This window comes from Aptenodytes forsteri, unplaced genomic scaffold (genome assembly GCF_000699145.1).
Source record: "Aptenodytes forsteri isolate BGI_AS27 unplaced genomic scaffold, ASM69914v1 Scaffold309, whole genome shotgun sequence".
Classification (NCBI taxonomy): Eukaryota; Metazoa; Chordata; class Aves; order Sphenisciformes; family Spheniscidae; genus Aptenodytes; species Aptenodytes forsteri.
This window is the reverse complement of record NW_008795857.1, coordinates 148,934-175,033: the sequence shown is the minus strand read 5'-3', so window position 1 is coordinate 175,033 and position 26,100 is coordinate 148,934. Positions and strand designations below refer to the sequence as shown.

At 41.3% G+C, this 26,100-nt stretch overlaps 1 protein-coding gene across 1 annotated transcript in view; it reads left to right on the top strand.

The window, feature by feature from the left end:
• Positions 1-4,871: 4,871 nt before the first annotated feature.
• PLB1 (phospholipase B1) overlaps positions 4,872-26,100 on the top strand; it is a 53,743-nt gene continuing 32,514 nt past the window's right edge. Inside the window, exons 1-17 of the mRNA XM_019473246.1 lie at positions 4,872-4,886; positions 6,839-6,919; positions 8,445-8,510; positions 9,209-9,309; positions 12,283-12,364; positions 13,006-13,110; positions 13,793-13,888; positions 14,355-14,426; positions 15,054-15,113; positions 15,519-15,579; positions 16,311-16,369; positions 18,153-18,220; positions 19,270-19,313; positions 20,574-20,682; positions 24,404-24,455; positions 24,600-24,680; positions 25,801-25,866. Coding sequence (XP_019328791.1) covers positions 4,872-4,886; positions 6,839-6,919; positions 8,445-8,510; positions 9,209-9,309; positions 12,283-12,364; positions 13,006-13,110; positions 13,793-13,888; positions 14,355-14,426; positions 15,054-15,113; positions 15,519-15,579; positions 16,311-16,369; positions 18,153-18,220; positions 19,270-19,313; positions 20,574-20,682; positions 24,404-24,455; positions 24,600-24,680; positions 25,801-25,866 — 1,218 coding nt within the window. The remainder of the gene's footprint in view (positions 4,887-6,838; positions 6,920-8,444; positions 8,511-9,208; positions 9,310-12,282; positions 12,365-13,005; positions 13,111-13,792; positions 13,889-14,354; positions 14,427-15,053; positions 15,114-15,518; positions 15,580-16,310; positions 16,370-18,152; positions 18,221-19,269; positions 19,314-20,573; positions 20,683-24,403; positions 24,456-24,599; positions 24,681-25,800; positions 25,867-26,100) is intronic.

The following is a 26,100-nucleotide window of genomic DNA, read 5'->3' as shown; positions in this document are numbered from 1 at the left end:
GGTCCCAAAATTTCCACCCTGTGCTGGCACTGGAGCTGTGCCTGCTTTTCAGTCATTTCCACCAGTTAAAAGGAATCTGAGTAAGCACAGATGCAAGACCAAAATCTCACTGCCTCCCTTGTCGCTGTAGCTAATGCCCAGCTATAGTACCGAGAATAATTTCTGATTTGATGCCTGTCAGTATCTGTCATTCTGAGCTGATGCTGTCATGAATATTAAAATACTGGTTTTGCAATGCTTTATGCTTATTCTAAGGAAAATTTCTGATAACCATCACAATTTGAAGTTTTGTTTCTTTCCTCTTTCCCTTACGCTACCTTTACTTTTTTATTTATTAGTTCATAATTTGAAACCGGCAGACATTCGGGTGATTGCTGCCCTGGGAGATTCACTCACAGTAAGTAAATATCACTGGATAACCATCGTTAAAGCAAGTAATGAAAAAGCATTTCTGAATTTTTAACCTGAGAAATAGAATACGTACAGTTACACCCTATTGAGCCAAACACATTTTTCATGTATTCTTTTCCATACTCCACCTTAACTGACTGGTAATCAGATCATGAGTCTAATCTGAGTGCACAGTTCCCATTTAAAGTCCGCAAGAGTGCCACACAAGGAAGAACTGCAAGATTAGATTGTGCAGCAGCAAAACCAGCCTGCTAGAGTGGGCTTGCAACAATTGCTTTTCTTTACCGATTCTAGGCAGCTCCCAAGGTATTGGCCTCCAAAGCTATTAGTAAGCAGCGTAAATAGAAAGAACAAATTCTGCAGCTAATTGTGTGTATATGTATATATATATGATATGAGGTGTATATATATGATAAGGGACAGATATATGAAAATACCAAAGCCTTTAAAGCCATTGAGTGAAAGTGCAATAGATCGTCAGGTGTGTCAAGGGTAACTTATCTTGAGATTTTTTTTTTTAATGCTATTCCTGGAACTACATAAACTCATTACCTCTAGGCTGGCTGTGATTCTCCAATCAGTGACGAATGCTTCACTGCTCATATCATAATTCATGTTTCTTATGTGTTCTGTGCTAATTACCACATTAAATCCTTGTAGTCTCCTTTCTTGGGGAAACTGGGGGAGGGAAGACATAAAATCACCGTACCACTTTTTAATGTGAGGAACATTATAATAAATTATTCATTCAGGACCATTGCTATCTTATTTATTCCTTATGTAAATTTAGAATTATATGAATATTTTGAACATTCTCAACCAATTTTTTCCCCACTTGATCTAATCAAGAAGTTGATAGAAGAGGGTAATTCACTGGAGCAGAGTTAAAATACCCTCAGTCTTTGATCCTCTTGAGACCAAGGATCTGTTATATTTTGGGAAGATGATGTAGCTTGCTTCATTAACATCCTCTTTAATTATTTTCACTAGGATCAGTCAGAGAACTAGTTACTGTAGCGATTCTTGTTTTCTGAAGGTGAACTCCTCTTCTTTTGTGCTTCCAGGCAGGTAATGGGGCAGCATCCAAACCCCATGATGTTCTGGATGTCCTGACTCAATACCGAGGTGTTTCTTGGAGGTGAGTCCCCGTAACTCCCCCCCAATGGGAGGGAACCCGTTTTCTTGGGTTTTGATATGTATAATTGTTTTTTGTAACAAATGGAGGCTTGTGGAGAGTGAATTTGACTTTACATTTTGCGTGGAGGCACACAGTTGTACTTCTATTCATGATAAATAAAATATTCAAGCTAGTGGCTATCTAGAGTATGATGTAGCATGGCTGGAATAGGCCTGGATACACAGATGATGGCGTCCTTGTTAAGATGGTCCCTTTCTCCTCTTACGGTTGTAGCTATTGCAAAGGGGACTTCTAGATCCCAGTGGCATTGCACCACTTGCGCATTCTGCATTGCTGTCCCTGTTCTTTCTATACCCTTTCTGCTCTTCCCCACTGTGGCCCGTGTCACCCATTTGTCTCATTTAAAATCAGTGGTCTATGAAAAGACAGAATGGGATCTTTTTTGTTGCTGCTGTTTCATACACAGTATCTATTTCCTTGACCCTTTCCTGGTATTGCTTACCTCATGCAGAACAGTTTATCGATTACGAGTCAGTACAGGCTATTACATATGCAGCATTTTGTTAGACAGGTCAAAAAGCCACACTGAAGAAAGACAATCATGTTCACTTATTATTCTGCAACTGTATTATTTAACACAAAACCTGTCAGGCTGATTTTCTGTTCATCATTTCTTATCCATCTGAAATACTGCAGCTCTGAAGAGGTTTAAACAGGTACTAGAGCACTTCAAAATACTCTATTCCAAATTAAAGGGATGCTATAGAGGTGTTGTAAGTCCAACTTTTTATATTTTGATCTTTAATAATATTCTACTGACATTTGGAGGGAAAAGTATGCTAGCATTCTCTACAGCATGAAGGAGGGTAAAGAGCACACAGACGTATGATGAATTTTACCAGTCTAGTAGTATTCTTCCAGTTGAGTGAGATGGACGGGAAAGGTATTGAATATACTTATCACTGTGAAATATATGCTTTTAGAGCTTGTTGTTATGGATGCAAAGGATTTGTTAACTAAAAATGGAAGTAATAAGTATTTTAATAGGGACAACAATAGCAAAGATGGTAGCTTTTAAAAATTCTCATTTCTTTCAGCTAGGTTTGAACTTATGTTAAAACACATGAGAGAATTGAAAGGGCAGCTAGTGTACAGGGCTTTTAATATAATTATTATTATTATGACAGAATCTCTGATTTTGTGACCCCATTGGTATGCACACAAAGAGCTTGCTTTGACTTAGTACAACCACCAGAGAACGTGCTGCGTACATGTGTAGAAACCCCATAAGGGGGAGCTGCCTTACCAAGTCCATCATATCTTGGAACATTTTTTTCTTCTTCTTTCTTTTTATTAGTGTTGGAGGAAATGAAAACATAAGCACAGTCACGACACTAGCAAGTAAGTGCCTTTTTCTGTAAACTTGATCAATACCTGGAGCTGTTTATTAAAACAGCCATTATTATAAAAGAAGACATGAAGAAAGCTTTACAATTTGTAGCATGACAGAACCAATCCCTTTGTATTCAATGTCCAGTGCCAAGTAAAAGTTGCATAACAACGAGGCTGTAATTTGCTGTGCATGACTTAACTATGTATTTTGTAATTCCTAGGGGTTTGTTGTTTCAGTATTCTTCTGTTGGTTATAGTTCTGTCCAAAATGTGTTGGGGGTAGATGAATCAAAGATCTTAGATCATAGCCTAAAGAAACTATTTTGACTGTATGGGAAAGTTGTTTTAAGCGGGAGCAGTATCATGTTACAAGATCAGATTTTACATGCTTTTTAGAGGTCAGGGCATTTTAGATCTGGGGTGTTTGTAAGGCTGGTTTGTAACCTGAGATCTAGAAGGGAATCTTAGGTCTTTGGGATTAATACATCTGGGGAAATCAGGCTAAAGGATTTGATTCCAACCCATGTGCAGTTGTATGACGGCATGAGAGTCTCCTGCCTGAGCATAGGGTTACTCAGCCTCACTTACCAGGCAAAATGGCATTGCTAGCCAAGATGATCACGTTAGGTCATGAGATATCTGAATTCATGAAATTCAGAAATCTTGAAGGCAAGGAAGTAGTTGTATGATGACAAATCTCCACGTTTATCATACTTAAAGGTTAATTTTTTTATAGGTATCTCTTAAAGCTTTTTAATGGTCTTTTACTAAGGTCTAATCTTTATAACCTCATTTCTTACCTGCTGAAGTAAGCAACATTTTACGGTGCTGTCTTTTTCTGCAGACATTCTTCGTGAGTTCAACCCATCCCTGATAGGGTATTCCATTGGCATTGGAAAGGAGACTACAAATAATGCTGCACTCAACCAAGCTGTGGCAGGGGATCGTGCAGAGTAAGAGGAAAAGTCTTTTTATTTTAATAGAAAGTTAATTTTTCTTTAAAACTCAGTTCTAGCTAAAATAGGCCTGAACCCTGGACTTTGGCAGGAGTGCAATAAGGCTCATAGGCAAGCCCAAATATATTTCTTTAGCTCACCTCTAGCATGAAGGCCAAGAAATGTGATGGGGACTTTGCACTGTTTCTAGTCTATGTCAAATAAATGAGCAGCAAAAGCAATGCTTTCTCGAGCATTTTCAACCAAGAAGCACAAAGCACTTTACAAGCCCTGGTCGGAAAGCTTCCCATCCCTATTGTGAGACAGAGAAAAAAAAATCCCCATTTTATAGGAGGTATATTCGAACCCTCTTGTCAGTAGGGCCAAGAGTTCATCTAGAGAAACTAAGACAGAGAAAATTGTGAATTGCTTATGGTCAGTCTGTGGCAGAGCCGGGAATTACCTAGAGACCACTATGCTCAGTCTTCAGTGAAATTCATATCATACCTTTCTCTCTTGGGAGCACTTCTTATGAGACATGCATCAGTGGCTTGAGGCCGTGTAATAACATTAATATAAGCATGGATGCTTCAGTGATACATGTATCAATAGCATCTGTCTGATGTTGAGAAGGAACAAAGTACATTATTTTGTGGTAGCACAGTGTATTTTCTATATAGTTTGTAAAAGTGTAACTATGCAGCGTTTGCAAAGTTGTCAAGTGCCTGTTGGATGCTAATTGTTTTCTCACTTTTTTTCCCATCACTGTTTCAAAATACAGCCTTTTTTAGGTATCATACCTCTCATTCAATGAAAACTGGACTTTCCCAGGTTTTTTTAGCCATTATGTGAGGAATGTCCATTCATCAGCTTTCCTCTTTGTCCTGCTGCCTATGCAGGGTTCCTTTTTAATTTTTATTATTTTACTTCTATGATTTTATTTTTCTTTTCTTTTTAGGGATGTTCCTGCACAGGTTAGAAGACTGGTGGACCGAATGAAGAATGATACTGTGAGTTTGATATGTCATTAATATCTTTAGAAAGATGAAGTTATGTGGCATCATTAGTTTCTAACAGACCAACAGCAGATGCCAAACATTAAAGCTATCGGTACAGCAGTGTACTGTGTAATATTCCCCAGTGCAGAGTGTGAGTCAGTACAAAATAATCTATAGTTTTGTCTTAAATGAATTCGTACCAGCATGTGATAGTTACTGTCAAACCCAGTTAATTGTATTCTTCTTATCATTTTTACCACAAGTGGCGGGTAAATTCAGTGCTGTTGCTTCCCCTCCCAACCTACATCACCCTGTAAGATGACAGAACTTTTTATCTGCCAGGATTTTGCTGTGGTACCAGTAACTGTCTTGTAAGCACATGGTTTTGCCAGCAGTAATTATATGTGCTAGGATGTTGAGGGCAAGCTTTTCAAGTGGCAAATCATGTGGAGTGAACATGTGAAGTGAGGAGAGGACTTGTTTTCTTTAAAAACAACAGTCTCTTCTTTCACTTAGTCATCAGCTGATTTTTGACTTACACGTTTGTTGTTAGGAATTATTTGATTAATGGTCTGTAAAACATATTAGGCTGAGGATTGCTTGCATAATTTTCACCTCAACGATTGTTTTGTATGTTTGCTATTTGTAATTTGACAAATGTGCTATGCAATCAGTGACCTAAGTTACATGATATTATTTTGGCTTTCCAATTGTGCATTTGGAAAGCAGCCAAAAAGCCTTGAAGATAACTGTGTGTTATAGTATAAATACTCTGGTGAATACATATTGGCAAAAATATTTGCAGTACCTTCCTTTTTGGTTCACTTTCCCATAAACAAGATTTCACTGTGATGGCTGTATCTGAAATGAGATTAAAAGGGATAGCAGCTAACAATGAAGCGGTTGGATCGTTTTCATTCAAACCATTCGAGGCTTCTAAGTACTATTCTGTCATATTTATCGGCTTGGAAACATCACACAGCAGAAATGAATGCAAATACCTTTTATTTAACTGATAAACTTCTTTATTTAATTAATAAACTTATTTCTAGCTAGAAAGAATGTTCATATATCATATAGGTCATATATCTTTGATTTAAGAGCTCCTTTTTTTCTTTTTAAAACACCTTTTTAGTGCAGGAGGAAAATTTTCCCCTCTTTTAATTTGGATAAGTACGTTTTGAGACCAAACTACTGAACAGTGTTTTTACCAGGTTGGATACGTTGCCTTCTGCCTTTGAAGATAGATGTTTTTAAACCACTTGAGGCTGATATACTATTGCTGCTTTTCTTGGTGTTTTGCATGGAAATTGAAGCATTAAGATATTGAGTACAATATCAGCTACACACGGTACTAAGCATATCTGAACTTTTCCTCAAAGCTAAGAAGGTGTGTGTTTACTGAAGAATAATTACCCTGCATTAGCTAGCCCTTTGCAAAATCCTTCCAGAGGAAAAAGTGCTATAACTTTTTACCTGTATTGTTAGATAGAGTTAATATTGCCCCTCTATTCTTTGCAGTTTTTCTCACAGCAAGACCAAAATGTATTGCCCTCCAGGGTTTTCCAGCAGGATAGCTGCATTATTTATGACACAGTAAAACATATACCGTCATTTTTGCAACGAAGATACATTCCTAGACCTGCAGGAGGAGTCACTCAGTGTATACACAAGATATTACTAAGAAAAGCATACAGATGGATTTTGAGCAATAGTTTTCTGAAGCAAATAATTTTGCATGGTACTACTGATATTGTAAACCTTATTTAGATCTTAGTAGTTTCTACATCTTCAGTCATGACTACAAATTCATTTTTGTTGTGGATGCTTAGAGAACTATAGCCAGGTACCCTGAGAAATGTTAAATTTGTGTTTATTATGTTGCCTGCCCCCCTCCCCTCCCCTTTCTTTTTTTTTTTTGTTTTTAAATTAATAACTTTCATTCCATCTCCTTCTGTGTGCAGAGAATAAATTTACAGACTGACTGGAAGCTCATAACACTTTTCATAGGAGGAAATGACCTATGCAAATTCTGCAAGAATCCAGTAAGTCACCTGCTGCCTGCAGCGTGAACTGGGCCAGCCTGGGCAGAGGGTCTCTATACATTGCAGTGGGTGAGAGGGCAGAACTCAGTGGGTGGGACCAAAATAAGGTAGGTCTTATTTGTGCAGCTCTGGAATGTAACTGTACTGAGACCTTCAGGTTGTTCAACCTGATGTCATGATAAACGAAGTTTTATCTTTAGAACACCTGTAAATTACATAACTGTGGCTACATTGTTTTGCTGTTAACTAAGATAACTTTCCATTATCTAGTCACTTTACCACCGGTAGATAAAAGGTCAAGGGTTTTTGCTCTTCTTTGCCTTGTGCACAGTCACACTCCTAAGTCTCACTCGGTGTTCTCTTACCAGTTTCAGTACTATGGGAATGATTCTACCCACAGCTCATGCTGATGCAATTATATATAATATAGTATATATTGTGTATATATATAATATATATACATACTGTATATAGCCTTTGCTATGTGTGAGTATAGAGGAGGTGAAAGGCTGTGGCAGACTCCTCACATAGTGATGAGTCTTACCTACTGACAAGCAGCAGAGCACATAATTTTAATTCTGCATGACTAATGTCAGATCAGGAAAAACAGCAAAGTGGCAAAATAAGATGGTTAAAACACAAGGAAGGAGCAAATTAACCATTCCTACCACCTTCTGCTCCTGACCCAGACACAAATGGGCAGTCGCTCATGAGTGTGGGTGGCAAGGAGATAGCACATCTGCATCCAAAGATCACAGTGATACTTCGTTTATGTTGCACAGCTACAAATAGTGCCAACCACAATGCTCTTGGTGAGCTGTGATTTAGGAAATGAATAAGGGAACTGAGCTGCCTAGTTTTGTAGAGTAGGCCAGTGGGGCTCTCAATGAACTTCTGCTTGAAATTAAATCAAAGAGAATTAAGGCTGAAAATAAGACAGACGTTTCTCATAGCGAAATTTGACTGTTGAATAGTTCCACAAGTGAAGAAATAAAAATTGGATTACTTGAAACAATTCAATTAGAGGGTTTAAACTACCCAAACAGAACAGGGAAATTTTGCTGCTGAGAGGCAAGTATGTAAAGTGATTTCATTCCCAGATAAACGCCTAAGCTTTGCCAGTTATTATTTGTGGCAGGTAAGGTTGCTAATATTCCATACAGCAGAAACAAACTTACTTTTTCACAAACTGATCTCTCCCAAAGATGATCCCTGTTAGTGAGATGTTAGCCGTGCTTTTAAGACTGGCCTGAGCAAGCCTGGGGATGGAGGATGTTGTGATGTCTGATAATGCCCCCTGAATTTGCTCCCTCACTGGTATCCAGTGGCCGCTGGATCTTGTGAGTGAGACAGCTGTGATGGGAAAGAAGAAAAGCAGAGACAGGACAGTTTTGCCTAAGACTCTGTTACTCTTGACCTAAGAGTTAGAAACATGAATGCTGCTGTGAGAGACTCCAGCTAGTCACTGTTGTGCCTGCTTGAGTAAACTGATTGACAATAGAATTCAACCCTCTTGTTTCAACAGGTACACTATTCTCCTGAAAACTACACCTACAATCTACAAACAGCTTTGGACATACTTCACAGAGAGGTAAAACAAACTTTTCTAGTACGTGGGAGTGGGAATTGTGTTCTGTTTGTAAAGCAGTCACTGATTATTGATTAAGAATTTAGTTCCCTGCTTTCATCTGTGGAGCACTGCTGCATGCAGAGGTGCTTGCTTGCAGGAAAATCTTTGTGAGAGGCAGAAAGGGCTGGAGAAGTATTTTACCGAAGGAATAAGGATGTGCTTGGTTCTAGCTGATGCGCTGTGGACAAATAACGTAAAAAGTATTGTAATGAATTTGAACAAACATATGGTATTCAATGGCTAGAAAATGCTTTGCTCATTCATTATACTGCAAATCAGTATATTTTTTTGTGGTCATGGAGAGAGATTCTGATATTCCAGATGAGGGTGAGGATAATGAGAGTTCTCAGAGTTAGCAGGTGTCTGAGCCGTGCTGAGACCTGTAACAACTTGTTTGGACCTTTTTGAAGTCATCATTTTCAAGTGACCAGCCATCAGCATTTAAATTAGAACTAGGCAGCGCAGGCAGGGGCTGTAATTTAGTATTATACATGTGGGGGATTAATTACTGAGAAAGTACTTTGAACACCTCTGTTATAAATAATGCAAGCTGCCTGAATCAGCAGGCTGCTACCTGAGGTCTGCTGTGGCTGTGTAGGGGCAAAGATGGCACTCTCTACTGCGGGCATTGGCTATGGGTTTGCTTATTCTTTTGACAGGTTCCACGGGCATTTGTGAACCTGGTGACAGTGCTTTCCATAGCAAGCCTCCGGGAGCTGCATGCATCAGAAAATAGTACCTGCCCAAAGCTGCTTATGAGGTTCAAAGATGATTTATGTTACAGCTCTCGCTGTTGCTCACAGAAGGCTGCAAGGTCTTCTCGGGGAAACTTTTTTCTTAAAGGGAAAAGGTTCTAGTATTTCAGACCACCAAACACCTTCCTCTGTGTATGCACATGTACCTTCGTGTTGATTTCAACACAGCATTTAGAAATACCCGTCAGTCACTGTCTCTGTATCTGAGCCCTGCTGTTACCACTTTTTGTGGAGGTGCCATTTTAATGACTCATCACTTACTCTGCAAGGGAGCTCAAGCCAGAGCAGAAAGAGCTCAGCTGTGCACTCTTTGGGCGAAGACAGAGAAGAGATTAAGACACAAGCTTTTCTTAGTTGATCGCTTTAATCTAGCTTTCTTTACAGATTTACCTTTCTGCAGTCTTAAAACTCTCCCTCTTGCTTCTGTAGTTTCCAATCTCTGTAATCTCATTGCTGATTATTAGTTTTATTGTTAATTAGTCTCTCAAGTAGATGTCTGGGATGCTTAATCATGCTACCTGTTGCCTCATGGCTCAATAATCCTCCCAGGTCACCGTGAATCCACCACTGAGGTGGCAGGTCTGCACTTCAGTGAGCTTCTGGTGACTCAGGTAGGGTCCAGCGTGTCCCCCCAGACTTGCTCCTGGCAGGACTTGCTTGGTTGCAGAAAAGCAAATCTCTGCTTTTCTGGACAGACAGGCAGAATAACCTTGTCCTGTGAATGTAGGAGGCATTGCTCCTCCTGCTGCTTGGGCCAAGGAGCTGGTATCGGCTACCATCAGCATGGACTGTAAGAGTTAGCTTGGAGGCCAGAGTCACAGGAGAACTAGAGGGTCTACCGTACCCAGCTGCCTCGCTAAAACATCTGCTTTGAATCCATCAGCCACGAGGGACTCTGCAGCTGCTGACAGGGGAAGTGCGGACACCTGAAGGGCCCCATGAAAAAAGGTGGTTTTACAGGAGGAACACAGATGCAACCCTCTTGCTCTGATTTAAGGGCTTTCTGGTGGCTGTCAGTGGAAAATTAACTTTTAAACTCAGGGTGCTGGCGCTTCCGATAACGAGTTGTAGTTTTTCTTTTTAACAAAGGTCACTGGCTAGAGTGCACTTATAACTCAAGACCGTAATCATTGGACAAGGATAGTTAGTGGAGCCTTTAAGATTAGATTATCTCAAGATACCTGTAACCTTTTCCCATCATTTCAGATACCATGTTGAATTTAACATTTGCCTGTCTGGCAGTAAGACAAGTTTACAGGGTACTAAGCAGACCCTGTGTGGGATAATAAATATCATGCTACTGATTTGAAGAAGGACCTGAAGGAGGCTTTTGATCTTGAAAGCTTGTCTCTCTTTTTTTTTCCTCTTTTTTTTTTTTCTTTTATTCTGAGAGTAGCAAATAACCTAAGAAGAGATTAAGTCTCCGCTAATTTTGCCTTGTTTATGTTACTGAAACACTTCTGAAAATACAATTTAGGTTTGTATTGCCTTTCATATAGATGTACTGCAGAAGTAAAATCTTGTTTTGTTAGTTGCTCTGCATTAAGACAAGTTTGGAGGTAGAGATCTGTGTATACTTTATAGATATCAACTGCATCTCTATAGGAGGTATTTCTCTAAGAGCTCTCTCAGGGATGCTTTAGTATGATCACATGGCTGGATTTTTGAAAGGAGTCCTTTCTCTCATTTGGGTTTCTCAAGTTATAATGAGGTGTGCCCAGGAAGGGGGAGCATCAGAAGAAAAAAAATCATGTGCTAGAAGGATCAAAATTTCAGGGAGGGATATCAAGGTGGCCAGGATGAATTCACAGAAACTTAAAATAGCTCATGTTGGAATGGGTCTCTAAGGATGCAGATTCCAGCATCAATCTTGGCATCTGTTTTTGTGCCCTACCATCCTCCATGTGAAACATCCTGCAACTTGTGACCCTCTCAGTTGATTAGAGTGAATTTGCGGTTACTCTGTTTTGAAGGATGCTTGCATAGTTCTGCTGAAGCAAACCACATTGCGCAGGTGTACATATGAACAGTGTTTTTGGTGGGTTGGTCCCAGGTGGCAGCCAAGCACCCTCGCAGCTGCTCATTCACTCCACCCCAGCAGCACTGGGGAGAAAACAAGAGGAACGTGAGCAAGAAAACTCATGGGTCAAAATAAAGACAGGGAAATCACTTACCAAGTACCACTGCAGGCAAAACAGATTTGACTCAGGGAACTTAACTGAATTTATTGTCCATTAGCATAAATATTTAATTACTGATTCCGGTATTGGGAAATGAACAAACAAAAAAGTTAAACACTTAAAGCACCTATCCTCCCTAATTCCCAGGCTCAACTTCACTCCAAGCACCTCTCCCTCCCACCTTGTTACTGCCACAAGGTACCCTCAGTCCCTTCAGTGAGGCATGGGTGACGCAGGGGGTCAGGGTCTGGATGTAGCGGTACTTCTCTGCTGCTCCTTCCTTCCCACTCTTGTCCTGTGCTCTGGCTTGAGTCCTTCAGATGTGTGCCTGCTCCGGCGTGGGCTCATCCACAGGCTGCTGTCCCTTCAGGGAACTGCCTGCTCTGCCACAGAACACCTCTTCCTCATTCCCGCTGTTGTTCTCTCCTCCACTCCCTCTCTGGTGTTTTCTGCCCTTTCTTAAACAGAGGCACCACCACCTTGGCTGACAGGCTCAGCTGTGCCCTGTGGTGGGTCCATTGAAGCTGTCTGGAACCAGCTGTGTCCAGCACAGGCAGCTCTGGACTTTCCTCACAGAAGTCACTCCTGCTGCCAAAACCTTGCCATGGGCACCCAGTACGGTTTTTTGTACCTCAAGAATCAGGGCTGTGTAGAAACTCAGAGGTGAGAGCTAATGCTCCCACTGAGCAGCCTTTCAGAGAAATCCTGCTCAGAGAAGCTTTTAACCCTGCAGCTTGTCAGCTTGGGAACAGGGGAAAAAAGAGGAGCAGATCTCAGTGCCATGCTCTCATCCCACAGTTTCCTGTGCCCTTGTGTCATAAACCCTGAGGACAATTCCAATGCGTTCAAGAAGTTGGTCTACTTTAACAGAAGGTATCAGGTAAGACATGTGGCATTTGTTACAGGTTTAATGTCATCCTCCTGTTGATCAAGGGACCACAGGGGGCTAACATTTGGAGGTGGGGGACAGTTTCCACTCATTTTAATGGCATATTTGTAGTTGTGATTTAAAAAAAAAAAAAAAGGTGAGGGTGGGATGAGAGTAGGCTCAAGATCTTTACAACTCTGATTCACTAAAACAACAAAACAGATGAGGAAAAAAAACTGTTAAGGAGCCATATAAAGTAGAGTATGTCAGAGAGCCAGCAGTTTTTTGATCACTTATCTCGTTGGAGATCAGATTAAGACAAAGAACATGATAACTCGGGAACAAACTTCAGGCATGGGCTGTCAGCCAAACCAAAAACGCTTTGGTGGTTCTGGAAGAACATCTTTTTGACAGAAAATCTAATTACTGAGCAGGTTGCCTGTCCATGTCAGTCAGGCTGCCTCTCTGCAAAGAAGCCCAGGACGCACGTCTCAAAAAGACAGCTGTGTCGGCTGCCTGGCGCGAGCTGGAAACCATGGCCGCGCCTCTGCACTAGGGAGGGGGAACCCCTGGGTGAGATGTAAATGGACAGAGAGACTCGATGAGCTGAACATAAAAGAAGGAACAGTGACAAGTTTTCTTGGACTCTTTAGGAGAGAACCCGCCAGTTAGTGGAGAGCGGAAGGTATGACACTACAGATGATTTCACAGTGGTTATACAGCCATTTCTGATGAATGTGAACATGCCAAAAACACAGGTAAAAACAACCAAAAAACCCACCCCTACATTAAATTCTGGTGCAATTCCACTGACTTTGAAAAGTTGTCTTGGCTGTAAATGTGACCAGCAGTTTTCTGCCCTAATTATTGTATTCAGTTGAGTTAACATCCAAAATTGCAAAAAATGCTTATGGAATAACTTGGAGATAATGGGCAACAGGAATACAGACCTTGAAGACACGATTTTGGGCACTGAGTCCACTCCACTGCAATCAGACAACAATGCAGTAGATTTTTAGTTCAAAGTCTTCACCAGGGAGCACTCACCCTATATCGCCCATGTATCACAAAGTCCCTTCCAGTACTTTGGTAAATGACTTTTAGTACGAAAACCCACGTGCTTCAAAAGACTAGTGTGTGTGAATCTCAGGGGAAATAAAGAATACAATCGATACCTGTTCCCAGGTATTCTGTACCCAGAGTCATAGTGGTCTGTATTCCTTATTACTTTGGAAATCCTATATTAAAAAAGCTTTAAAAGGCTTCTTAGTTCTGAGTTACTAGCATTCTCTGGCCCGGTTTAATTCTCTTGGCCTCAGAGGCCTTTGCAGCTACTTCATTTTGAAGTCGGCTGGGATACCTCACTGGAAGAGAGAGGGGATAAGGCACAGCTTGTTGCACATTTACTGCCTCTGTGACAGCGTCTGTCTCGTCCTCTAGGAAGGGTTGCCGGACAGTTCATATTTTGCCCCAGACTGTTTCCACTTCAGCCAGAAGTGTCATTCCCAGGCTGCTCGTGCTTTGTGGAACAACATGGTAAGATTTTTAAAGGTTGTATTGGTCGCTCCTTGTCTGCTCCATCCTGCCCTTGGCAGCCAAAAAAACCCCAGGGAGCTACTATGTAGCTAGCCCTATGTCTTCTGGACCTAAAAGCATTTACAAAGGAAGAGGGATCATGTGAAGAAAGGTCACCTGAGCTGTTAAACCAGTCATATCAAACCAGTAAACCTCAGGGTATGTTAAGGCTGGGGGTGTTGGACTTCTCTCAGGGAGATGATGCCTGCCTGGCACATTGATCATCAGGCCATGTTCATGGTGTATGGGAATTAGCCTCTTCAGCACGCAAAGCAGCAGTGCGTGGAGGCAGCCACCAGCACGGGTGCAGTGCACGGCAGTTGTCTTGCTGTGCTGCAGAGGTGGTTTCCAGTGTCTGGTAGCAGTGTTACCCATTGCTCTCTGATACTTACTCATTCTTCTCTGCGCTGCCCCCTTTTTCCCCCAGCTGGAACCCTTAGGGGAGAAGACAGATAATCAGCAAATAGAAGATAAGATTGTTCTCAAATGTCCAAGTGAGGTAAGTTACAAGGGTATCTGTGTTTGTGTAGAGGTGCTGGCGGTGGCTGGGAGTCTGCGTGAGCCTGGAGCGCTGTCTCTGTAAGAGGGGTCTGACTCTTCCCTGCATAGTCTGTGCCACTGCCACCGGTAGCAGTATGAATGCTCCCCCATGAGATGGAGGGCAAGCTCATCCTAGGAGTAAGCTTACTCACAGCCACACATCACGGTTGGCTGAAACACAAGGGAAGGTTGCTTGGCCTACCTGGTCAAGACCATCAAGTATCCACACTGAATGACAGAGCTTCAGTGGGGGAAACAGAGCAACGATGGCGCCAGTCAGCACAGCTCTGCAGAGGTCACTGGGACTACCTTCCAGTGGGACCACAAGCTTCCTGTTAATCACACACAGCAGGGTCTCAAGCGTGTTCTGTAAGTTCTGGCTGTGCAAAAATAGTGCCCCAGGTTTACACTGTTATTGTATGAGTTTTAAAAGTGCCATTTCTTTCTTTCTTTTTTTAATCCCTGGGATTCATTTGCTTCAAGTTGCTAATCATCTACAGACATCTGAGAACTGAAGGTTGGGGAATGGAAATCTCCATGTATTCTTCTGATGCTTTTCACTGACTCCGATTACCTTGTTTTGTAGGCTGAGCCATTCCTGAGGACATATAAGAACAGTAATTACACATACCCTAACCAAACTCCAGTAAGTGTCAACATCACCATCTCACTGTTACTCTGCTGCATCTGCTCCTGTATGGTAACCAGATGAGTCATGCTCTGCACCACAGGTGAAATCAGTCTTTGGCCAAAGGGGTTAGGGAGGCTGAGTGCATGGCAGGGAACAGGAAAGCATTCCCTGAGTTAGGCAAAATGTATCCAGAAACACCCGTAAGAACACATGCTCAGACAGCACGGTTATCGGTACAGGATGCTACTCTAATCCGAGCAATACTGAATATGACTATTGAATTGAGCAACCAAGACCTGTCTGGTTAATTACATGCTAAACCGGCTTTGGTTTATCCACCTGGCCTCTATGAGGAAGATCCTAGTTACTACGGACTATATTTCCTAGCCAAATGGTATTCAGCTTTCTTCTTCTCTTTAGAATTATGGAAGCCAGCTGCTATGCGAGGACAGGTCTCCATCCTCCCCTCCTGCAACTTCAGGTAGTCTTGCCTATTTTGTGTTAAGAGGCTGAATTACTTTCAACTGTCCTTCAAGATGAGTTTTTATTTTTGCTGAAATGACTGCTGGACTGTGAAAAATACTGCCCAGAAAAGATGTCATGTTTTTCAGCAGCTGCTTAATAGATACAAAGCCATACTGTCACTCAAGGTAACATTCTGACTAAGTAGCTCCACTTAACTCACTGCCAGTGGAGAACTTCAAAATACCTCATGATAAAATCCAAATCTGTGTGCTGACATAGCCTATAAGTGATACCACCTAAATCTTGGGGAAGGAAACTGGAAATCCAGCTTCACGCATGTTAGTCTAGGATATAGCAGTATTCAGTTTTTCAAATAACCTCATATTGTCTTCTCTTTAGTCCTTCTCTGCCTTCTTATAGCTTTAATATGCTGTTCCTGCTTTGTCTAATACTGCATTGTTTTACCTTCATCTTGGTGCTGGATATTGTTTGCAACTTACTGTTATTTGCTACTGAAAACACAGAAGAGCAAGGAGCAATGTTAACCATTGAGATGCTGAATAATACGCATATGCTGCTGCTACAACCACATGTGATGAGCTGGAGAGAGCTCCTGTTTTATCAGCTGGTATTGCAAAAACAACATGTCTGAGCATCAGAATGCACAATGGCATGTTTCACATATACAGTGGTGAAAAACAATAGCTATTTCCTATCCAGGTTCAGCTGCATCTCTTTCCTTTACAGTGCATTCCCTAAAGCCAGCTGATGTGAAAATTATAGCAGCCCTTGGGGATTCTTTGACGGTAAGAAGATGGTGTTTTTACTGTTCTCTTGGTAAAACTACAAACATGTGCCTGCTCCGGTGGAGGGGAAATAGCTGTTGTACCTAGAAGCAAAGATCCATTCATTCATGGATGATAATAGATCTAGCAGCTAGAACAAGAAAGCAGGTGTCAGTTCTCCAGCACTCTGTTCCCCCTACACACATATTCACATGCTTTTGAACTCAGGCAAAAAAACCAGCCAAATCCTTTAAGGAGGTGCTTAAATAGTTTGCTGAATTGGAGACAGAAGAGATCAGATGCTGTTGAAATTAATGGGACATAGCACAAGCCTCAGGTTACTGTGTTTTTCAAAGTTTTTCTGAATAGGAACGGGCTGGTGAACCTGTTCTTTTGCCTTGGTTCTTTCAGGAACACAGTGTGACTAAGGGATGTTGGATAATAGCATTTTATTCATTTTAGCATTAATGAGATAAGGATGTACAGGGGTGAGAGCCCTCTGACTTTATCCATTTTAGAAGATATTCGGTCTTTTTATTGTGCCTGTTTTAACTCATAGCTAATTTCTTTATCAAGATGTAGTTCTTGCTGAGGATGATTATCTTTGGTAGCCTAGAAGGAATATGTCTCAAGATCCAGACATCCTATATTCCAATTATGCCTTTCTGCCTAATATTTTCATACTGGTCAAAGGCTGAAATTCTACAGCCAGCTCAAAGGAAACACTGGGCAGAAAGACGTAATTGGAACATAGGTTTCTCTGAATCTGAGAGCCTTAACAACAAAGACATCGTGTGTACGAACCATGAAGCCTTTACAACTCTCTGGAAGGCATGTTGCTAAAACTCCTACACACAGGAGGCTACTGAAATAAATAGAAGCATTTGAATGCAAACCTGCAATATTGACAAATGACAGATATTCTGTATATAGCTGTGGTTGCCATATTATAATATCCAGGACCCTGCAGGTGTTTCTGCTTCTAAGTATAGTCTGTAGGAACTGAGAATAAAATCTGCTTTCATAGAAAGTGCAGTGGTGCATTGCTGTCTCAGAGCTGCACTTGGCCCATGCATAGTTACTCTGAACACCAGTCTTCCATTAATTCAATAAAGCTAATACATAGGAGAAAAATCTAGTATTGTAGTCTAATCTGAAGTAGTAGCAAATGGTCTGCCTGGTCTTGTGCTGTACTGAAGTACTACCCCGTACCCAAATTTAGCATAGAACTATAGTATCACGGCTGGCAGGCACTCTGCTTCTGAATCCTGGTGCTGTTTTAGGAGGGATGTAGTTGCTAGCTTGCCTTTTTCTTCAGGGTAAGTGTAGAGAGTGCTTTCCTCCTTCCTGTAGTACTACTAAAAGTCTCTCCATTTAGCACAATACTTTTCAAATCAGTGTAAAGGTATTATGGTGCTTCTTTCTGAGATATGTTTTTCTCTGTTGAGTTCATATAGTGTTTCTTATCATTAGCCAAAAAGTTTTGTGTTTGTTTGAGACGTTTTCATCATTCTTGAGTAATGCAACCGTAAAGGAGTTATTCAGCTCACCTAGACCCATGAGAAGAAAGCCTTTGTTCCATGGCTCCATCATATATTTTGTGCGTCATATACAATATGATGCTCATAAATAATTATGAAGGCTATTGATGCATTCTTCAGGAGGAAGGTTGGGGAAAAGCCAGATGCCTTCTAAAGCTTTTGAAGAGATGCATTCAAACGTAAATAAAATTACTGTGTATGAATGACTATTGTGTTAGTAATTGTGCTTCAATTTCATTTGGGTAATGAAAAATAACGTCCAGGCTGGTACCGGAATTGCTTCAGATAATCTCCTGGATTTGGACACTGAATACCGAGGACTGTCTTGGAGGTAAGTCTTCAGCCAAGGTGATGAGGAGATGTGTATCCTCTCCTGTAAAGAATATTACTCTCTTCCACACGTTTTGGGGCTTTCAGCTGTCAGGAAGCTGAAAAAAAAGTTGTTTCTCAGGCTAGCATTTCTTGTGAAGCTGTATCAAGATCCATGATTTGTCATAAAGGAGGCTTCACAGAAAATGTTTTCAGCAATGGATTTTAAGCTAGCCTTTTGACTTCTCTCATGCTTTCATCTTTGGCTGCTTCTGACAATTTATATTTTTTTTGGTGGGATGGCAAGTTGGAAATCTACAAAATTGGAGAAGAATCACTGGAACAAACAAGTCAGAACTGGTTGCTTTTGGGACAACTTCTCAAAGCTTGCTATTTCTGAACTTTTTGTAGCACCATGGAAAACCGTTTGTTTAACTGGAGAACTTTTACCACATGCAGCACAGTCGTAAAAGACTAAATTTTTTTGGTGTGACAATGTAGCTCGGTTGATATTGAGTGAAGCAGTTGTGTGCTGCCCTAACGCCTCTCCATAAGCTGGAGTGTGGCCTCAGTGTGTCCCACCAACTGAAAAGCTGGAGAGAACATACCCCTGTGCAGGAAGCAGGAGAAGAGACTGAGACAACGCTGCTGCAGCTCTCTTGTCACCCAGGGCTGGCTGGCTGCAACACCCTAAGGTGCTGCCTTAGGGTGGCTTCATGAGGCTGGAACTAGCCTCAGAGTCGACCTTCTAATCTGCAGTACTTTAGGGCTCGATCATTCGAGTATGTAGCTGTCTCAGACATTTTTCTGCCATTTCATAGTGATTGACTATACCCCCATACAGCTGCAAGATCATTAAATCCTTCTGGCAAGCATCTTTACCACTGAAACCTCAACCATTCTCCCCAATAGCACTTCCACTCCTGTCCTCTCTACGTAATCTGCTAGATTGATAGTTACTGAATTAATCGCCCTTCGCTTTTTCTCATGATGTGTGGTAGGTTTTCACTTTGCTTATTGTCTGTGTCCAGCTAAGAGATGAGTGACTGGGATTTCTCTTTCTCATTTTAGTATTGGAGGAGATGCGTCATTAGAGAACGTGACAACGCTACCTAGTAAGTAAATGCTTTGCTAGATCTAATTGGCAAGACTGAAGAGAGGGAATGGGCTGATTTCTGATATGTTTACGGAGAGCTCTTAAGTATCTCAAAGCTGTTTTAGAGTAATTGACAAGAACTACCTTTCAAAGAAACAATATCCTAGGACTAATGAATAAAAAGCTGGCTTCATCAGTGAAGCTGAGAAGCAGCTAGAAATTCCCTTCCTTTGTTTTTCCTCTCCCTTCTCAGCTGCTTGGTGAGTGTTATTTGAATTTCTAAATAAGTTTGCTATGTCCATGCTTGTGATGCAATTAACATTTGCTTTTAATAAATATTCCACCACAGCTTTTTCCAAAAAGAGATGTTTGCATAGAGTTAGACCTCTTTGGTAAATAAAGCTGACTACTCATACGTGTAACCTGAAGGGAATAATTTTAACTTTCTCTTCACTGAAACATGCAACTTCCCATAGCTAGGTCTATTGTCAAGGTAAAGCCGCTGGAGTTTCAGTGTGGATCAGCTGTAATAATAAACTTCCATTTGAAGAGGGCCAGTAAACTGTCCTCTGTGTGTTGCCCATTTATTATAAGCAGAATGTAACAAGAATATAATTAGAATAAGCAATTAATTGATTCACTGGCTGCTATTACATTTGACAAAGCCTTCATTACAATGTGGTTAAATTCAGTCTTTGAGATTAAAGTAGCTTTTATAGTGAAAATGGTCACATTGTAAACTATCAGCTGTGAATTACTCTGTCAACTTCCTTTTGGAAACTACTATGGACGTAATGGAGAACGTGGTGGGATTTCATCAGAACCATGCATCTGAGGCTTTCTTCTTCATATTTGTCAGTAGTATGAGATTTTGCACAGCTGTCAACTAGACCCAGATCCTCTAGCTGAAAACGAGCTCCTGCTGGGCTGAAGCCCCCGTCAGGCTCGCTTCATAAAGTCACCATCATATGACTGAGGATTTTACTTTAGGCTTTAACCACTACAACATGAGAGAGAACTGCACACAGTAGTCCTCAATTCCACTCATCTTACCCGCCGGTGACAGTGCAGGGCACAGCAAGCACGTTGCTGTCTGAGTTGCTGCCAGCTAGTGGTCCCTCTCGCCACTGGCTGGTGGATGTAACTAGTTGAGTGGAGGCTGCAGCAGCTGTGCTGTGCTGTCAGAGAGCAAAACTGTGGCAGTGCTGCTGTGTACTAGTCCCTGTAGGCAGGGAGCAGACGTAGGCATTTTCCCTTTGTTGCCATCTTTCTTTTTCAGACATCTTTCAAGAGTTCAATGTTACGATCGTGGGCTATTCGACCGGCACCGGGAGTGAGAATGATTCAAATGCATTCCTTAACCAGGCAGTTCCTGGAGCACAGGCTGAGTACGTAGCCTTCTGTTTTACATTTGCAGGTGATGCATGCTTCATCTAATTCCCTTTCAACTGTCTCATGTGCTGTCACAACTTGCTCTGAAGAGCAAGCAAAACCAGTCTAGTTGGAGTTGAAAATTGGCTCAAAACCTCTTAAATGTATGGGCTTATTTCATAGCTGCACTTTCAAATGAAGCCAACAGTCCTGGTTATGAAATCCGCAAACAAGAAACTGGCAGAAACTGTTGGGTGGTGGTGGTTTCTACTCTTCCTCTTCAACATCTATTCATTTATCTGTTTATCTGTCAATAAATTTCTGAGACCATGGATGTTTTCGGAAAATGAGCATGTAGTGAATTGGTAAAGAGATACTAGGAGAACAACTAGATGAAATCTTCCATAATTCTGGCCTCAGGCTTCTGGATAAGCAAGCAAGAGTGGTCAAGAGAGAGGGGAAAAAACCAGCCACAGTCTGGAATCTGAAGAAAGGAGAATTGCTGATGGTCATATATGGGTTTTGGTGCATTGCGGACCTAGGGATTTTAATGTCTTGCAGTCATCTGAATTTGGCTCTTTGCTTTTAGTCACACCTGGGAGGCTGCATGAGTAGAGCTTTTCTATACTGCTTATCCTAGAAATCCCTGGCTTCTTATTGAAAGAGTCAGTGCTGTTTAATTAACAAAACAGATGGCTGCTGGAATTCAGTCATAGTTTGTGCACAGGTTCTGGCAGACCATGCCAGTTGATATTACCCAGACCTTAATTTCTTTGTTTAAAGAAAAATTCCTCTTAGTTCCCAAAGAGGTCTTGGAAGTGAAGTTCAGAAGCTAAGTGAGGTGTTTGAGTTTGCTGTATTTAGGCAAAGATAGTTAGGATTTATCAGGTATTTTTATTGCTCCCCTATGGGCCTTGAGTAACTTCTGACTCATACTAGTGACCTCAGTAAATACGTGGATTTCCTGACAGAAATAGTCTGCTAGGTGCCCTGATAGATCCTACAGCCTCCCATACCTGAGAGAAGGGATTTTGTTTCCTAGTGATGACTGAATGTATCTGTGTATGTCAGTGAAACATGCAAGGATTATGGCTCTGATTCAGGCATTAATGAGAATTTATTAACATACTTCTATATGCAGCATATATCCAGATTAGCTTCAGCTTTTGCTTGTTATAGGAAAGAATGACATAGGTGCCTGCCTTGTATTTTATATCAGTTAAATCCTAAACAGGCTTTTTGGAGTGGTGAGAGGACTTGAAACAGGATACACAATCTCTTCACTCACCAATATGACTTAAAGCAGTTTGTATCAGTAGCAACCAAGGCATTACTATTAAATAGTTATGTTAGTTGTTTGAAATGAGTTGATGGATGTTAGTCTAATGAAAAGTTGTCTACTTCATCTATACCAATTAGTCTTCTCTCTTCCCATGCAAGCAGCTGGGCTGGATAAACGTGGTAAAGTGGAGCTATCTATGTTCTGCAACCGTGTTTTGTAAACGTTCAGCAAGGAGATGCAGACAACAATTGTCCCAGATTTCTGCTAGTCTTCTGTTGTTTCTCTGTCTCATAACTCTCTGTAGAAAGGTGTGCAAAAGTAAAGTCCTGTAAACTACTACACTAATATCCCTGACCTTTGAGATACTTCTTTTGGGGTTCTGTTCTGTCACATTGTGGCTCTTGATGCATCTGAGAAGATGAATGTATCCTAGTTGAATCTTGAAATATATTACAACATAAGGAAATGTTTCTCCTGCTTTTAGGTATTTGGCCTTGGAATGATGAGGCCATCCAGCATTTATTCTTCATCAGCCAAAAATATCCATTTTCCTATGATTCAGAGGGCAAAAAGAGTCCACCAGCTAATGCTGGTATTTCAGAATCGTTACCTGGCCTGTCTCACTTTTGGATGCTAATCTGGAAACTGCTTTCCAGAGGTGCTGGGACCTTTCTGAAATCAGGTAGTTCTGCACCCTCACCAGCTTTTGGAAACCAGGTGTAAGGCTTTCTTAAAATGAAATCAGTGGCTGCTTTGAAGAGCTCTTTAGTGAACTTGATGGCAATGTAGCAATGCAGGTCTCATTCAGCAAAATGTTCCTAAGCCTATCTGCATTCATTGCCAAAGTGCTTATGTACATGCTGGAGTTAAGGATAGATCTGAAGCATGTTGCTGAAGCAGAGCCTGGCTGATATCTCTGATTTCACGTGGAAAAAAAGGAGGTTAAGAATTTAAGACTGAGAAAAAAGAACAGGTGACAGGAACTGTGAATGTCTGTATTTCCCATTAGAAAACTGTTTCTGTTGATCAAGATCAAAATTTGGCGGAAACTGCAGTTCAAGGACAGGTGATTGCGGGCACTGCTTCATTCAAGATGTTGTTAGATCTTACTGGCTGCATTGGCTCAGGATGCATCAGCACTTCAGTGACTGCATGAGAAATCAAAGGTGTTGCAGACTGTCAGCTCAATAAGTGGTGTTTTCCTCAGATCAATATTGAAGTCAATGCCCTAGATTAGGGGGTTCCACAGTAAGAACAGAAAGAAACTGTGACCACTTGTGGCTTGTGATAGCTTTGGGATATGAATAAGTAGGTTATGACATTGGACAAGGGTAACGGTGAACAGAACTATTGCATGCATACAGTGTCTGTGTCACAAGTAGATGTATGACAGGGCTCATTCCCCAGTAAATACTCTTATGTTAGTGTTAGATCAGTATTCAGTTGGAGGAGGGTGGTGAGAGGTATCTCCTGTTCCTGCAGTAAACACAGCATTGCAAAGGAGAGCTAAGCTCTGGCTACCATACAAAACAAGTGCGATGCTTATTAATGTCAGCTGATATGCTTCCAGAAATGATAGACAGTCAGTGAAGTGTTTCTAACAAGAGCCTGGAGGGAGATGCAGCTCATGCCATACTACAGAGCTGCCTGGAAGGCCAAAGCTTTCCAACCACATTCTCTTTTCTATGCATATTTGAGGATCAACGTGTCAGGGCAGTCAAACAAGGTTGAAGTGTTCAGCCTAGGTAACTCAACATTCATGGCACATATGTATGTGTATGTATACGTATATATACAAAAAAGAGAGAGTGAGCGCTCACCTGGCTATTGGAAAACAGCGAGGCTGTCATCTTAACTTGTCTGAGTAATCTTGAAAGTTTCTTGGGTTTTTAATTACCCTGGAAAGGTAGTGTGCACAGAGCTGTTTTACATAATGGAAAATTAAGTATTGACTCTGAGTGCAGGCTACAGAAATGGGGGAGGTGTACGCAGTGAACTCTGAAACATTTCAGCTTTGCAGGGGGGTGACCTGTGGTTTATGCGCAAATGTTGCTCAAGAGGTCAGTTAAATATTGGGACTTGGGATTCCCTTGTTGTTTTAGTCCACGAGGAATAGATTGATAGCAGCCTAGTTCTAAACAGGCCGTCTGCTTACAAACATGTTGCTGTGTCTGGCTTTTCAGCTGTTTTAGGTGCTAAGCACTGTAATAGAAGCTAAACTTATGGTTCCAGATTAATTACTGAACTTGAGTAAAACCAGTATTCAAGTTCAATTTGATGTTGACTTTCTGCAAAGATGTGAAAGTGTAATTTGATCACGGCAACATGAGGACTGTACTGTCTCATCACCCAACCCTTCCGATATCTGACAATTTGATTTAAGGTGTCTGAAGACCGTTAATGTTGATCTCTCCATAAGGGTGTTTCTTTCACTCACTAGTTGTCCTTCTTCACAGGCACTTACCAGCCCAAGCAAGAAATCTCCTGAGACTAATGAAAACTGATCCTGTAAGTTGCCTGGGATTCCTTTAATCTTACAGCATGAAAAGAAACAGGTGTTGCATCACATGATAGGTCCACCTGCAACGATACGATGTGCATATCACAACGTCAAAGTAATTCAGGCTCGTTACTTTCTTCTTTGTTGCGCAGAGAATTGACTTCAGTGCTGACTGGAAGCTCATAACGGTGCATATTGGAGGCAACGATCTGTGCAACTATTGCAAAGACCCTGTGAGTAGTAGAACCGGTTAACTGAAACTGTAGTGGGACTGTGATGTCAGTGTAGAAACACGTCAAGGGAAATCCATGAATCCTTAGAGCCTTCACAGAAATAGCATGAGTTATATGTGCTGCTGTATGTTTTGATGGTGGTTGTTGCTGACAGTGCCCTGATATAAAAATGGTTACCAGCAACAGAGTATGGTTGTGTTCTCTCTGGCTTACTCCGGGGTAAGAACCACTGTCTTTGCTACTGTCTTTTGACCATGAGCAAAAAATGGAAGGGAAGAAAAGCTTCACTCCTCTGATACGGTAACTGCTCTGCTGCTAGCATGGCCTCTTTAGACATCCAAGAGAGAATTATACTGCTTTGAACTACCACTAGTCCAATCCTACAATTGTCATCAACCCATAACTCACACTGTAGGGAGGTGCTAGGAACAGGTGAGGTATGTATGAGGGAAGTTGCTGCAGTGCTCAATATCATTTGAATTTTATGCTTCTCTGGATTGTGGAGAAGCCTTCAGGGCTGCCATAAGGAGATCATGGGAGTTGAGTGGGTAGGTGGCAGGGAGAGGCCACCTTTCTCTGCCAGCTCTTACTTTCTTGCCTTTAATATGCTAACTTCTTGTGAGCATTTTCAATTCTCCTGCAACCCCTTGTGCTTGAGAAATTTGCTGCTTCTGCAGGAGCCTCACTAGGCATCTTTGCTGCTGCTGCCAAGTTGTACAGCTTTGTTTATAGCTATGACCTTGACTAGCAATGATTTCACCTAGTTTTATGAGAGCTTATCAGCTGGCTGTGAGCACACCTATGGCTGCTTGGTTTATGCTGTTCAGCATGCATTCAGATTGGGTTCCTTTCTGTGTCTTTCCATGAAGGACCCAGTGGATTTGGGTTAAATGTACTGCTACTCAACAAGGTTTAATCAAAATCCAAAATTTCACTGAGTCTTTCTACATTTTAGGTTAACTGATATGTTTAAAATCCCTGGTCTTTAGAAAGAAGCAAGAACATTCTACTGACCACAGTGTTGTATGGCAGAAAAGGAAGTGAATTAATGTGATTCTCCAGCCTCCCAACCAAAATGCCTTGTGTCTCCATTTAGCAGTAATCTCTTCTCTTCTATCAGGATCACTACTCAGCTATGAATTTCATCAGAAGGATTCAAGAAACTCTTGATATTCTGCACAAGCAGGCAAGTGCTGTGAAATTGTCCTGGCATTCTAGCTTGTACTGGTACATGACTGACTGGTGCTAGCTCTTCTGTTTGTTTGGGTTGGGTTTTTTTTTTTCCATTCTGGTACCAAACATATTCCATTGACTTCTACAAAAGCATTTTCTTTTGTCTTGTCTATCTGACAAGATATTGTCTGTCTGTCTATCTATCCATGGTGCTGGAAAAGAATCAAAAGCTGAGTTGAGGGAGTTT